Source organism: Arachis stenosperma, chromosome 10 (assembly GCF_014773155.1).
Source record: "Arachis stenosperma cultivar V10309 chromosome 10, arast.V10309.gnm1.PFL2, whole genome shotgun sequence".
Lineage (NCBI taxonomy): Eukaryota > Viridiplantae > Streptophyta > Magnoliopsida > Fabales > Fabaceae > Arachis > Arachis stenosperma.
This window is the reverse complement of record NC_080386.1, coordinates 5988421-6003060: the sequence shown is the minus strand read 5'-3', so window position 1 is coordinate 6003060 and position 14640 is coordinate 5988421. Positions and strand designations below refer to the sequence as shown.

Sequence of the window (14640 nt, the reverse complement as noted above, 5' to 3'; positions counted from 1 at the left end):
AAAGTAAAGGTATCATATATATATAACAATAATATAATATACACTCTCGTGAAAGTTTAATTTCAATATTCATTTCTCACTCAATTTCACTTCTTTTTAAAAGAAATTTTCTTGTATTAAATATTAAATATAGTAACATTAAATACTCAATTTTTTTTATACTTTTGTTATTTTATATTATATAATTATTTATTACTTCCGCCTCTAAATAAATTTAAGTTTTAATTTCTATATTATTTTAAAGGACTATATTTTATATCAAAATTCTCGGTAATAATCCTTTAGATATTAATGAGTCAAAAGATTACTTTTAATAAATTTATAGAAATTATTTATTTCATAAATTTATAAAAATATGAATTTTTTGAAATTTAAAATAAAACACAAAATTTGAATTTTTTTTCCAGAAATAGTTTGTTGTTTCAATTTATTATGTATGTACTGTGTAGTAATAAATCGAATCAAGTTGAATTAATTTACATAAAGATGTTCACGAGTGAAGACACTCGTGTAACAATAATTAATTTAGGATATTTGCATAATTTTTAATTTCAAATTATTTATTTATGTGAATTACTCAAAATTTTAAATATAATAGTAAAAAAATAATATTATATCACATTATACGGTTTGAATTGGATTATTGGATCGATTTTGAGAAATAGATCTAAAATCCGATCTTGCAATTTGTCCAACATATAATCCAATCAAATTTAAATTGGTATGGTTTTAATATATTTTCGATTTGAATTTATCAGATAAACAGTTTAATTTTAAGATTACAAATTAATTTTTTTTATTAAAAATATAACAAATTAAAAATTTTAATGTTTTTATTTTATTTTATTTATTAAAAAAATTAAAACTTTTCGAATACATATTAGCTAAATCTTTGTTTTAATGTTTAATATTAATATATACTAGTTAACAATTTACAATAAATGAATTTCTATATCAAGCATTCATTTTGTATAGCTGGTGTAATAGCTATCTCCATACGATTCCCACCAACAATGAAAGGTCAGCGTTAGCCACCATTTTTGAGAGTAAAATATTGAGTGCTTCTAGAGGATCAGATAATATGATGTTCTTTATTAATTAGTTTTTAAAATTGTAGTTAGTGAAAGTTTTATTTACAAAATTAAACCCATAAAATTTAAATTATGAAATTGTTAAATCAGAGTAAAAGTTTGATACAAATAATTAGAATTGTTAAAATGAATCATTACTTACAAATCAATTCAGATCACTCATTAAAATGCGCGAATTGAGCCAATAAATTCAAATTCAATTCTTTGTTTAAAAGTACATTAATAGATTACACGAATGGATTACTCATCTAGTTTATAATATATTTTTTTGTTAATTAATTTTTAAAATTTTAGATAATTTATTATAAAAAAATATAAATGTGTGATACTTTTTATTTCTATATATATCAAATAAAAAGATAATAAAATTATATAGTAATCTTTTAGGAGTATTTATATAGCTTTGACTACGTTGATTCTTTAAGATGTCGTTGTCATATCATATTGCTCAAATATCAATTACTTATATTCCTACCATGTTGACTAAACTAAATTGCTCAATAAAATTATTAAAAGTTTTTGCATTTGATAATCTTTTGTTCACAATTTAATTTTTACACTTGAAACATTTGGAAAACGGAAAGAAAACAGGATTGAGAAAGAGAAAATGAATTGAACTCGCCCTATAATTATTCTAAAAAAGATCGTAAAATAATTATTTGGATATATAAATAATATTTATGTAAATTATCGTGAAGGGATTGAAATAAGAAAACTATGGAGTCATGTAACGGTAATAATATTAGGGCCTAGGGGAGTATTTGCTACTCTCATAAAGTGTAAGACTCAAAATATTCTAAATTTTTATTCGTGGTTCAAAATGGTTTATGAATTTTTTATTTATTTCGTGATTTACCAGATATCACAATATAGTTTGTCTAAGTGTTGCAATGTTTTTTATTACTTGCCATTTTGCATGTCATAATTGAATAGAAAATATAAATAAATTAGTTCTTAGATCAATCTTTTTTTTATATAGATTTAAAATTATCAATCTTTTTTTCAATTCGTTAGAGAATTAATTTTTGTAACTAATAAGCAGCTAACAAACTAGTGGTTAACTGCCATACAAATGTTGAGCTATAATTATAAGATGAAAAATGGTTAGTTACCAGTTTTTTTTTTTCACTTTTATAAATGTATTTTAAGTTTTAAAATTTGAACACATATAAAAATAGTTTTGTAATAATTTAATATTAATAAATTTTATACAAACATGGTATTTCAATAAAACTATACTATTGATATGGTCTGTAATTTATAAGTTTTCAATCTAATAGTATATATTATAATAAATGATTTTGATACAAATTATTTAGTAGTATCACATTTACTTAAATTATACTGATATAATTTAATAACAAAAATATTATTTTCACATAAAAAATTAACTATTATATATTATGTATAAATATATGTATTGTTTAATTTATTTTAATGTGTATTTTATATTTTAATATATCTTTTATATTAATAATTAATTTATTAGTGGTTGATTATTGATGTGCACATAACATACTGATTAAATACTTTATTGAACAATAAATATTATTCTTCTTGGCCAATAAATATTATTCTTCTTAGCCAGCAATAATATGTATTCATATTTATAAGGATTTTACACAAAAAAAGCATATAATTGCACTTATATTTATCAGAATTTACACATATGAATGAATACAGTTTGCAATTTTCACCCAATGACAAATTCAAAAAATTTTGATAATAGGGACAAAATATATATAACATGATTATTTTTATAATAAAAATATTATGCTTACATAAAAAATTAGCTATCAAATTGTCTACTATGAATTTATATATATATATATATATATATATATATATATATATATATTTTAACTTATTTTCAATCTATATTTTGTATTCCAAAATTTATTTTGTACAAGTAATTATTTTTTATGTATATATAATATAATTGTTAGTATAATTATATTTTGTTATTATAAAATATGATTAGTCTTTAAAATATCTAATTATAAATTAAAAAACTAAAATAGTTGTTTAAATAATAACATATAATTTAGAATTTTTTTTTTATATTTTATATTACAAAAGATCGGATAATTTTTTTGACAATATAATCAAAATGTATCTTTTTTATATATGTCGTTAAACAATTATTTAAAAATATTTAAAATCTACCTTTTATATAATTAGCTCTGATCTTAATGATATTTATAGTTGAAAAAGTTTATTGAATTAGTGTAATCGTTATGAAAAAAATTAAAGCTAATTTTAAAAGAAAAAATGCCAATAGATAGATAATATTCTTTCAAGTCAATTTCTAAAAAAGAACAATAATTTTATTTAAATTTGAGAATTTATCATTATAATGTACATTTAATATGAAGTTCTTAAACTGACTATTAAGTGTAAAAATTATTATGAGGTCAAATTTAATAATTTAATGGAGATAAATAAATCTTATTATTATGTATTACTCAAAAAAATTTCAAATTGTTTTCACTACAATATAAGTAGATCCATTCCTGTTTGTACTCATATTTTTTTAGAATTTACACATATGAATAAGTAAAATTTATTTGTTAAAGATAATTTAGTATTTATATTGATTAAATAATGACAAAAAATACTAAAAATTGATGACCTCTAAGAGTTTCTCTATTCTTTTTTATATAAAGATCAAAATTTAAAAATATTATGTACACATAAAAAATTAATCACCAAATTATAATTTAAAATTTTTAATATATATTTTATATTATAATGTGTAAATATATTGTACTAATAGTGAGATTGGTCTATATATAATAAAAAAAAACTTTTAAGTATATCGATATACTAGTATTTCAGTATTGATTTTATTTATATATATTATATGTATATATATTAAAATTAACAGTTAAAAATTACTGAAATATTAATATACCAGTATACTTAAAAGTTCTTTTATAATATGATTGGTGGAAATTGGATATTAAAGAAAGAATTACCAAAAATAACAATGAAATAATTACTTAAGAAATAAGCAAATAATTAAGAGGGAAATTAATTAAAAAGAAAATGAAGAGAGAGAAAGAGGAGAGAGATTCACGTGGATTCGAAGAAAGAGACGGCCCGTGAATCCGGATATCCATATACCTACCCCAACCCCGGGCCCGGCCCCTTTTTGCAATTTCCAATTTCTCATTTTGCCCCATCAACTTATATAAATTCCCAAAATTTGAGCCTCAAGTTTTCCACTTTGTCACGTCACTTTGTCTGAGACTAGAGAAAAAAAAGTAAAAGAAAAAAAAAAACGAAAAGAAAAGAAAAGAAGAAGAACAACACTCGCTCTTCGTTCGCGTTGATCTCTGATTCAGTCTTCGCCATGGCGGAGCGTCCTTCCTTCGGATTGGGTCCCCGATTGGGTTAGTTTCTGATTGCTATTTCCTTTTTTGGTTAATTTTTCAATGTTTCTAATTGTTCGTGGAATTGCTTGGATCCTGTAATATTTTTTTTTGGATTGATTGATTGAAGCTTTACCAAATTCCAATTCGTAGTTCCGGTATTCCTGTTCACCTTTGTTGAATTGGTTCGTCTTGTTGTAGCTGAGTGTCAGTCACTGAAAATGGTTTTCGCTATTTGGACCTAATGTTAGGTCGTGGATTTGAGAAAGCTGAGCTGAAATTTATTCGGGGTTTAAAACATTTTTAGAAATAAACATTTTGGATTGTTATCATATTGAGATTTTTGTGACTCTTTTAGTTCAATTGGGTTTTTTAGGTGGAGAAGCTTCATTGATTGCGTTTAGGCAACTCTACATAGCTATGAACGATATGGAGTTTGATAGGTGTTGGTTCAATGGTTTCCCAGAATAGAATATATGTTCCTTTGTTGAATAAAGCTACCATTATCCTGAAAATAATAATAATTGATTATCCTATATTGCCCCAGACCCAAATAAAACCAATCCAGTATTGCTAAATTTCTAATGATTCCAATTCATTAAGATTGCTTGAATAATTGTATTTGTGTATTTTTGTATGACTTATGAGACATACAAAAAGTCACATGTTTGACTGACTGCCATGATATCAATGTATAGACTTTCAGCAACTACAATTTGAAGCCCAGCATCGCTGGTTGAGACCTGCAGAAATTTGTGAAATTCTTCGTAACTATCGGATGTTTCAAATCACGTCAGAACCTCATAACAGGCCACCAAGTAAGATTGTTGCATGCTTACTAATAAATTAATTGACTCATGGCTCCTAATGAAATTTAGTAGTTCTGATACGCATATGGGGTTGAATGAATTGCAGAAGACTTATTTATCTAACATGGATTGTTTATTGCAACTGGGCATTTACAAAGTTGTTAGCAAATTCGGCATTTACAATGTTATTAACACTTAGCAGGAGTTGCTAATGACCTTGTATAGTAGGTGCATTGTTGTGGTTGGACATCGCTTATAGTCCTCATGTTATTCATGTAGTTAAATTAGTTCCTACTGTAAAGACATTTTTAGTTGCTCACTATCTGAAGTTAAAGTCTTCTATCCAAAAATATATCTGAAGTTAAGGTATTCATGTTCTAATGTTCTAATAGATCCTGTAAATTTCAGTTCAATGATTATGGCACTTCAGGAAATTTGGTAAATAATTTTCCCCTCAAGTATGGTAGCAAAAGAGCATATGTATGCATGTTGCATAACTTTGTTAGTTCACATGGTATTTGGAATTATTAATAGTGTTTTGTTGTTTAGCCAAAAATTTTGCTTCGTCTAGGGTTTATGATTTCAGTTCATCTCTTGGTTCATAGTTTTTGCTAAATGATCCTGAAGACGTTACTTCATGATTTGCATTTAATTATTGCAGGTGGTTCACTATTTCTATTTGATCGAAAAGTTTTGAGATACTTCAGAAAGGATGGGCATAATTGGAGAAAGAAAAAAGATGGAAAAACCGTGAAAGAAGCTCATGAAAAATTGAAGGTAAGCTTTAAAGTTGCTTGAGTTTGGAGTTTGTGTATAATCAAGTCTTTATATCCTCAAATAATTACATGATGCCGGGTTTGTGGCATTTTTAAATCAAATTTAGGTGGGAAGTGTTGACGTGTTGCATTGCTACTATGCCCATGGTGAAGAAAATGAAAATTTTCAGAGACGAAGCTATTGGATGCTTGAACCGTGAGTATGAAAAAATCTGTCATATTTCACATTTATTTATTTATTATTATTATTTGCATTGCATGCTTTTAAGTACTGCATTAGATATTTCAAAGCAGTTGTAGTCGTTGCCCCTAATTTGGTGGGTGCACTTACTTTCTCTACATATCGTTGCTTCAAGTAGTTGCTAGCTTAGAATATGCTAATTGGGCAGCTTTGTTGCATTCCTAGTTTTTCCTATTGTCAGAAGTTCGTGATATTTTTCTGTTTTTGTATATTAACTATTTCACTGCATCTTAGCTTATTTTTAAGTTTTCAATATACATATACTGAGCTAATTTTTGTTTATTATATATTTAATTTAATATCATAAGTTTTCTTTGTTAATTTTTTATTTTTTAGTTTATTTATTTATTTATTTATTTACTCAGGGATATGATGCACATAGTATTCGTACATTATTTGGAAGTTAAGGTACTTCCTCACTCCCCTCCCTCCCCCCTCCATTTTCTGCTGTTACTTTTCCTTTTTATGTGTCAGTTATTGCGTGTATTATCAACCTTATTTCTATTTTATTTTCAGCTTTTGCACTATATGTTGATGACCTATTGCTGGAATGCTGGGTCTTTGACTTGGCTGAAAACTTATCTAGATAACATTTTTAATTTTTATGTTACATAATATAATTATATAATGAAATGCTTGAGGGGAGAAAGAAGGGTATAGCTGCAATTCGTACAAATAGCTGAGCTCTCATAAATTATGAATGAGGACATTTTGACTGAGTGTTTTTTTTCCCCTTAATATTATTATGAGTAGCTAGTGCTGTTACTAGTGTCGTTAAATTAAGTAAATTGAGATTGAATTTTTCTTTACTCTGAAATTATTGCTGTCATATTATTCTTGAAACATATACAAAGCATTTTAAGCTGTTCGGTATAGAAGGGTCCTTGCTATGTAGTTCTGGTTTTTATTTATTTGCACGTTTGGCAAATTATATCGATGTGTTTTTTGGGTTCCTTATTTCTCAGGGTAACAAGACAAATACTGGAGGAAATATAGATAGTTATGATGTTTCGTCTGACTCCCAAAGGACCCCTTCTCCATCATCTGGCTTACCAACAAATTATAGCAACTTGCCTTCACTGAGTACAGATTCCATGAGTCCAGCTAGCAGTTTGGCATCTTTACGTGAAGATGCTGATTCTGGTAACTATGGCTAAATTACTGTGCTAAGTCTTCAAAATTAAATATTATGGTTTACTATTAAATCCATATGTTTGCATAAGATTATGAACTTTAGCCCATATAGTGTCTGTTAAATGGTTTGTTGATGTTTTTCCCCCCAGAGGAGATTCACCAAGCAAGCTCCAGATTACACACACTAAATGAGTCACAACATACGCGGAATGGTCACCTGACAGACAAAGTTGATACTGGTTCGAACATTTTGTTATACATCCCTTGTACCTCTTTTCTTTTAGTTGTTACCCTTTTTCCTTTCTTCACCCCCCCCTCCCCCCCGGTTAGGAACTCTCAACTCAAGCTTTTCTGAGATTTGACTTTATGTTAATTTCTATATATTTTCAGGTGATCGAGGACAGTCTTCAATTTCTGGAGATTATATCCCAGTTGTTCCGGGTGAAAGATTTGGAGGAAGTGATACTACTTATATTGATGGTCAGAAAGCACATAGCATGGCATCCTGGGACACTGTGTTGAAGCAATGCAATGCAGAATTGCAGAGTGATCCTTCGTTTGTACCATTTTCTTCCATACCATCGAGTTTGATAGGAAACACTGTAGAACAAGAACGTAATGACTTTGGTGACCTCTTAGGGAGCAAAAGTAGCCTCACTGAGGAGGCAGGGAGCTCGCAATCTATCCAATCAAACTGGCAGGTACTTTTTGATACTGCTTGCTATATTAGCCAGTAGTATCTAAGACTTATTTTTTCATATGAGAAACTCATGATCTGAGTGACAGGCTCAGTCTGGTGGCATTGGTACTTGAACTGCAGTCTACGTTAATTTTAATTCAACTTAGTGATGAATATGATGAAATGCGTTGTGTTTTTAACTGTTTGATGTTGAGTTACATGTGCTGCACTAAATGGTATTGAATTGTGTTTGAAGCTGATAAAAGGCTAAAATACACCATGTCCTCCCTTTCTTCTCCCTCTAAAGTCGACCCTTCTCAAGATGTAACTGTATACAACCTTCTGCTAGGATGGGTATTATATTAAAGTAACCTTGTTTTATTAGCATGTGGTCAGTTGAGTTTCAAGTGTCTATTATATTAAAAGTTCAAACCAATTTATGAGATTTGGCAATGATCTGTAACTACTTACCTTTTGTTATTTTACTCGATCCAGATTCCTTTTGAAGAAAGTTCAGGACGCTTGCCAAACTTCACCCAATCATTGAGTTTGGAATTTGGATCCGATTATATATCTGGTTTAGTTGGGAATGAAACACTTAATGCAAGTTCTGAAATTGATCCTCACCTGTTTAACTTTCATGGTGAGCCGAAAGAGCAGCATGTGCAACAACACTATCCAGAACGGCATGCAGATGGACAATCTCAGTATGCACTTCAATCCAATTCTCTGAATAAAGTTCTTGGTGAAGAAAGTCTCAACCATGCTTTCACAGCAAAGCGCACATTATTGGATGGAGACGAGAGCCTGAAAAAGGTTGATAGCTTCTCTAGGTGGATTACTAAAACCCTTGGAGAGGTGGATGATTTGAATATGCAGTCTTCAGCTGGTATTTCATGGGGTACAGATGAATCTGGGCATGTGATAGATGATTCCTCATTGAGCCCGTCCCTTTCTCAGGATCAGCTGTTTAGCATAAATGAATTTTCCCCCAAATGGGCTTATGCTGAAGTGGAAACTGAGGTACTCGTCTCATGGATAGCACTTTGAATAATAAAGAAATAAATCAACGTACGACAATAAAATAAAGAGAAAATAACAACATTGATGACAGATTCCTATGCATTTTTTTAAAAAAATTATCAGCAACCATTTTCCTAGTACATCAGTGTGCATTCTAACAGACCCCTTTCCCCTTTAGTATGTCTTGTATGGACCGTTGTTTGTAACATGAAATGAGAAAGAACCAGATTTCATTTGACAGACATTTTATATCCTATTTTAAACCATGCAGGTGGTAATTGTTGGATCTTTTTTGAAGTATCAACCGGAGGTGTCAACCTCTAACTGGTCCTGTATGTTTGGGGAAGTGGAGGTCCCTGCTGAGGTTTTAACTAATGGAATTCTGTGTTGCCAGGCTCCACCTCATAAGGTTGGACGGGTTCCTTTCTATGTAACATGTTCGAATAGATTAGCTTGCAGTGAAGTGCGTGAATTCGACTATAGAGAAGGCTTTTCTGGAAATGTAGAATTTGCAGATTTTTATAACGATTCAACTGAAAGGCTGCTGCATTTGCGATTGGAAGAGTTTCTGTCCTCAAAACCAGTGTGCCCATCTAAACAAACCTTTGAGAATGATATGGAGAAAAGAGATGTAATTTTAAAGCTTATTTTCTTAAGAGAGGAAGAGGAGTTCTCGAGTAAGGAAGGGCAACATGTAGAATCTGATACATCCTCACAGAAGGTGAAGGCGCATCTGTTTCACAGGCAGATTAAAGAGAAGCTGTACTCATGGCTTCTGCACAAAGTAACGGAAAGTGATAAAGGTCCTAATGTGTTAGATAAGGATGGACAGGGTGTTTTACATTTAGCAGCTGCTCTTGGGTATGATTGGGCTATACAACCAATTTTAACTGCTGGAGGTGGTATCAATTTCCGTGATGTAAATGGATGGACAGCCCTACATTGGGCTGCATCCTGTGGCAGGTAATGGTCCTTGAGATATTTTATTTCTCTTTATTGTGCTGAGTTGATTGAGAATAAGTTTTTTCAACTGATCTGATTGAGGCTTCCTGCTTTCGATTGTACTCTGATCCTTTTTTAGGGGAAAAAAAAGCTTCTGACCTGTTCAAATTAGGATTTGTTTAAGAAATTATGTCCTGCAAAGGCTTAAGTTGCAGCATTTTACATGACCTAAATTCTTGTAAATATTTGAATTATTTTTGTTAAGACTATGAAACGTTTTTCCTTATGCATGTTAAATCAGCTCACTTGGAGTTGCCTCTATAACCATAGCTTTTGGTGTGTGTAAGGGAGATAATATAAGCCTCTCCATAATGTTTTCAGCTTTAAGCATTATATATTATTTTCACCCAAATGCTGTTATTCTTCATAACTCTATTGGTTCCCAATGTTATCCTGTGTCCTTTTTTCAGAGAGCGGACGGTGGTTGTCCTTGTCACCATGGGTGCAAATTCTGGAGCATTGACAGATCCATCTCCAGCATTTCCAACCGGAAGAACAGCTTCAGAGCTTGCCTCTACCAATGGGCACAAAGGAATATCTGGTTTCCTTGGTGAATCTTTATTAACCAGTCATCTTGAATCCCTCACAATGGATGATCAATATAAAGGTGGCAGGCAAGAGATTTCAGTAACAAAAGTAGTGCAGACAGTTTCAGAACGAACTGCTACCCCTGTATTATATGGGGATGATATGCCAGATGATCCCTGCCTTAAGGATTCCCTTACTGCTGTTATTAATGCTACACAAGCTGCAGATCGTATACATCAGGTATTCAGAATGCAGTCTTTTCAGAGGAAGCAGTTGAATAAACTAGCAGATGATGAGTTTGGATTGTCAGACCCGCGAGCTCTTTCCCTTCTAGCATCTAAGGCAAGCAAATCTGGACAAGGAGATCGTTTAGCCAATGCTGCTGCAACACAGATACAGAAGAAGTTTCGTGGTTGGAAGAAGAGAAAAGAATTCTTGATCATTCGTCAAAGAATTGTTAAAATCCAGGTTCATTCTTCCGCTCTCGTTACTTTATTTTTTCATTTATTAGGGTAAATTACACAGACCTTCATTGAGGTTAGTTGAAACACTGATGTCTGCGCCATTTGTTACCTTCTCCTTTATTTTTTTATTAAAAAAGGAGTGATTGGGTAATTGTTAGATCATTGAATCATTCTGCTACTTGGGTAGTACTTGTACTGAGATTTGAATTATTCTTTTGTATGAAGGCCCATGTAAGAGGTCACCAGGTTAGGAAGAGTCTAAAAAGCATAATCTGGTCTGTGGGAATCCTTGAGAAAGTGATATTACGGTGGAGACGCAAGGGCAGTGGCTTGCGCGGATTTAAACCCGATGCCCTTAATAAGGCCCCCATTCAACAGAGTGATCCGCCGAAAGAAGATGATTATGATTTCCTCAAGGAAGGAAGAAAACAAAGTGAGGAGAAGTTCCAAAAGGCCCTTTCAAGGGTCAAGTCCATGGTTCAATATCCAGAGGCACGTGCTCAATACCGGCGCCTGCTAAATGTTGTTGACGACTTCCGTCAAACCAAGGTATGTATAATGTTCTGCTGTCATGTACATGCGACGTCTAAATTTATTGATAAAGAAATATTTGAGTGACTTTGTTTTTAGGTGACTATTCTCATGAAATTGTCATCCTGTAAAGATGATAGTTGAGAAAGTTTGAATAAATTGTCATCTAACAGTTTTTAATTATCATTTTTACATAGAAAAGAGTTCATGTGAGTAGTCACCTTGTTTTTAGTCTATGTACTCATCACCTTATCACAATAGAACTCTTGATCAAATCGAGTCAAAATTTTATGGTGAGTAGAGTGATGAGTACAGGAAAAGAATTTATCCTATTACTAATTTCGGGAGGCTATTGGCATAATGAATGAATGATCAATAATGTGCTCATGTCATATCTTGCAGGCATGTAATATGGATTTAGTAAATTCTGAAGAGACAGTTGATGGTGTGGAGGATTTGATTGATATTGATATGCTCTTAGATGATGACAATTTTATTCCCATAGCATTTGATTGATTGATTGATTCTCTCTGCCGTGGTGGCTGCTGCTCCTCCTTTCATCCCCACTGTAAATACATGGCCAGTTGGCTTTATTTGGCATTGGGGTTGTCCTAACATCGTCTTGGTGTATATATTCCTGATCAGAAATGACTTGATTTCAATGCTGAATATAAATAGATAATCATAGCTAGCATGCATTTTGGTTGTAATCTAATAAGACATGGTTTGTCTTTCTTTTATGGTTTTATTTATATGACAGGATCAGAATGTTTCCTATTATAAATTAGTTCAGGTTTATAACATAAAGTGGTGTTAGCTTGCCGATGTATAAAATGGAATTTGTACACAAAGTGTACTGTGTTGAGAGGAATTATAACCGTGTGCTAAATGCTAATTATGATTTATATTTATATTATATTATGTTGTGTTATATGGTTTCTCTGCTCACAGAGGACACGTGGCAGAACCCCACCTTGCACACGTAGTTGACTGTATTTACGCGTGGCATGTCGGCTGTGATGATGATTCCAAATTGCCAACATAAACAATGGAATTAGAATTTCTTCATTATCTTCATCTTTCTCTCTTCTGTAATCATCAATGGATTTGACTTTGCTTTCTGATATCTCCTTCCACCAATCACTGTACAGATACATATATAGATAGATACATGCATCATGCATGGGGAGTTGACCCATCCGTGTTTGCATTATATTGTTGCACACATGCACCATATTTTTGTGCTTTGGTTGCTCTATTGAACTTAGTTGTGTTCATTACGTTTCTTTTTTATTAACATTGGTCTATCAATCTTCAAATGTATATATAATACTGCATGGTTTCAGGAAAAAAAGTGTATGGGCGTATTGAGATGTCCAATATCTTTCTAAAACTAATATTCGGTGCAACGTGCTGGTCGGTGCCTTTTTTATTTAAATTGATGCACATATATTGTAAAGATGGAATTTTATATTCATTGGTTGAATACCTTTTGTGTCTGAGCTTTGGATTTTTATATCATGTTTCCTACAAATTCATATATTCATTTACATACGAATACGTGATAAAATCTTAACAATCATCAATTTAACCACCAAGTAGAATACAAGTAATCTTTTGGAATAGATAAATATAAAAAGTTACGTCTTTTACTGGATCTTTTTCAACATCTCTTACAAGCACAGAAGAAAACAAAACCAATGAAATGAGAGCATTAAGGATAAATAATTTTGGTTTTAATTTTAAGGTAAATAACTCTACCTATATTACATAATTGGTTCTAAACCCAGATAAAGGAATATGATTATATTACATTTTTGACAATTAATATAAAAATTTATTCGAATATTACATAATCGATTTTAAATTCGAATAAATAAAGGAGGAGGGTCATATTACATTTTCGACAATCAATATAAAAACTTAATCAAATTTTTATGACGTGAAGTGAAAATATTATTTCGCTAAAACTAGGAAGGAAGTTTTAGGTGAATAAATTTCCATAAATTTGGGTTTAGGGTTTGTGGTTGTGGGGGACCTAGGGTTAGTGGTGCTGGGCCACAGTGGTGATGACTATCAAATAGGTTTGATATTATAATTTGACCACTCAGCTTTTTACTGCAATGTGCACTTTGTGTTTATGGGGTGGACCTGTGGTAGAAATTCAGAACAAAAAACAACAAATATTTTAGAGTGAGAGAGGAACAGGGTACTAGTATCTGACTTTCTGATAAAATTGTCAGCATAGTACCGCTAACAATTTAACTGCACCTATAGATTAAGCCCCACAAGATTCCTTCCCCTCAAAGTTGCAAACTTTCTGTATTCTTAACTCTCCTATATGGCATTTAATTCTTGTTTGAAAAAAAATAATACATAAAAGATTAATCCATGACACTCTTTTGTCGTCAATTGCAGATTGCATGATTCTATCCCCAGAAATGACAAGAGAGTTAATGTCCTGTCTGAAAATTCTAACCTGCAGGGTTGACTTATTTAATTTTGATCCTTTTTTCCTTTCTTAATTAATAATTATCAACCTACAAACCCAATAAAATACATAATCTAATAGAGAGATACGTATTTCCTTTTTTAACCAATAATTTTAAATTAGAGTTTAAGAATAACTAAACTCTTATATATATAATTAAATTGTGACTGATTTATAGAAAATAATCATTATTGTTTAATGTAATAATACATAATTAAATATATATATAATTATATTATATTATATTATATTAAAATTAAATTTAATTATAATACTAAATAAACTTTTTTATTGACAAAATATATAAAATAGTTTCAAAAGACAAAAGTAGTCTAAAGAGACTTAATATAGTTAACAAAGAAATCCCAACATTTTTTTAAGATTCAAATTAAAAAATTTTCTAAGTCCTTTGTTCCCTTTATCTTTATTATTCAAATACTGCTGTAAAATAATAATTATGTTACGTGTATCTTAAAAAATAATAATTAAATTAATTT

At 30.5% G+C, this 14640-nt stretch overlaps 1 protein-coding gene across 1 annotated transcript; it reads left to right on the top strand.

Annotated features, from left to right (window-relative positions):
* The first annotated feature begins 4286 nt into the window (after positions 1–4286).
* Positions 4287–12786, top strand: LOC130954129 (calmodulin-binding transcription activator 2-like). Its single transcript, XM_057880866.1, has 13 exons — positions 4287–4486; positions 5164–5283; positions 5936–6051; positions 6158–6246; positions 6657–6699; positions 7257–7434; positions 7575–7664; positions 7816–8126; positions 8600–9127; positions 9399–10090; positions 10540–11125; positions 11347–11670; positions 12055–12786. The coding sequence occupies exons 1-13, from the start codon at positions 4447–4449 to the stop codon at positions 12166–12168; spliced, it is 3231 nt and encodes a 1076-aa protein (XP_057736849.1). The 5' UTR covers positions 4287–4446; the 3' UTR covers positions 12169–12786.
* The last annotated feature ends 1854 nt before the right edge of the window (positions 12787–14640 follow it).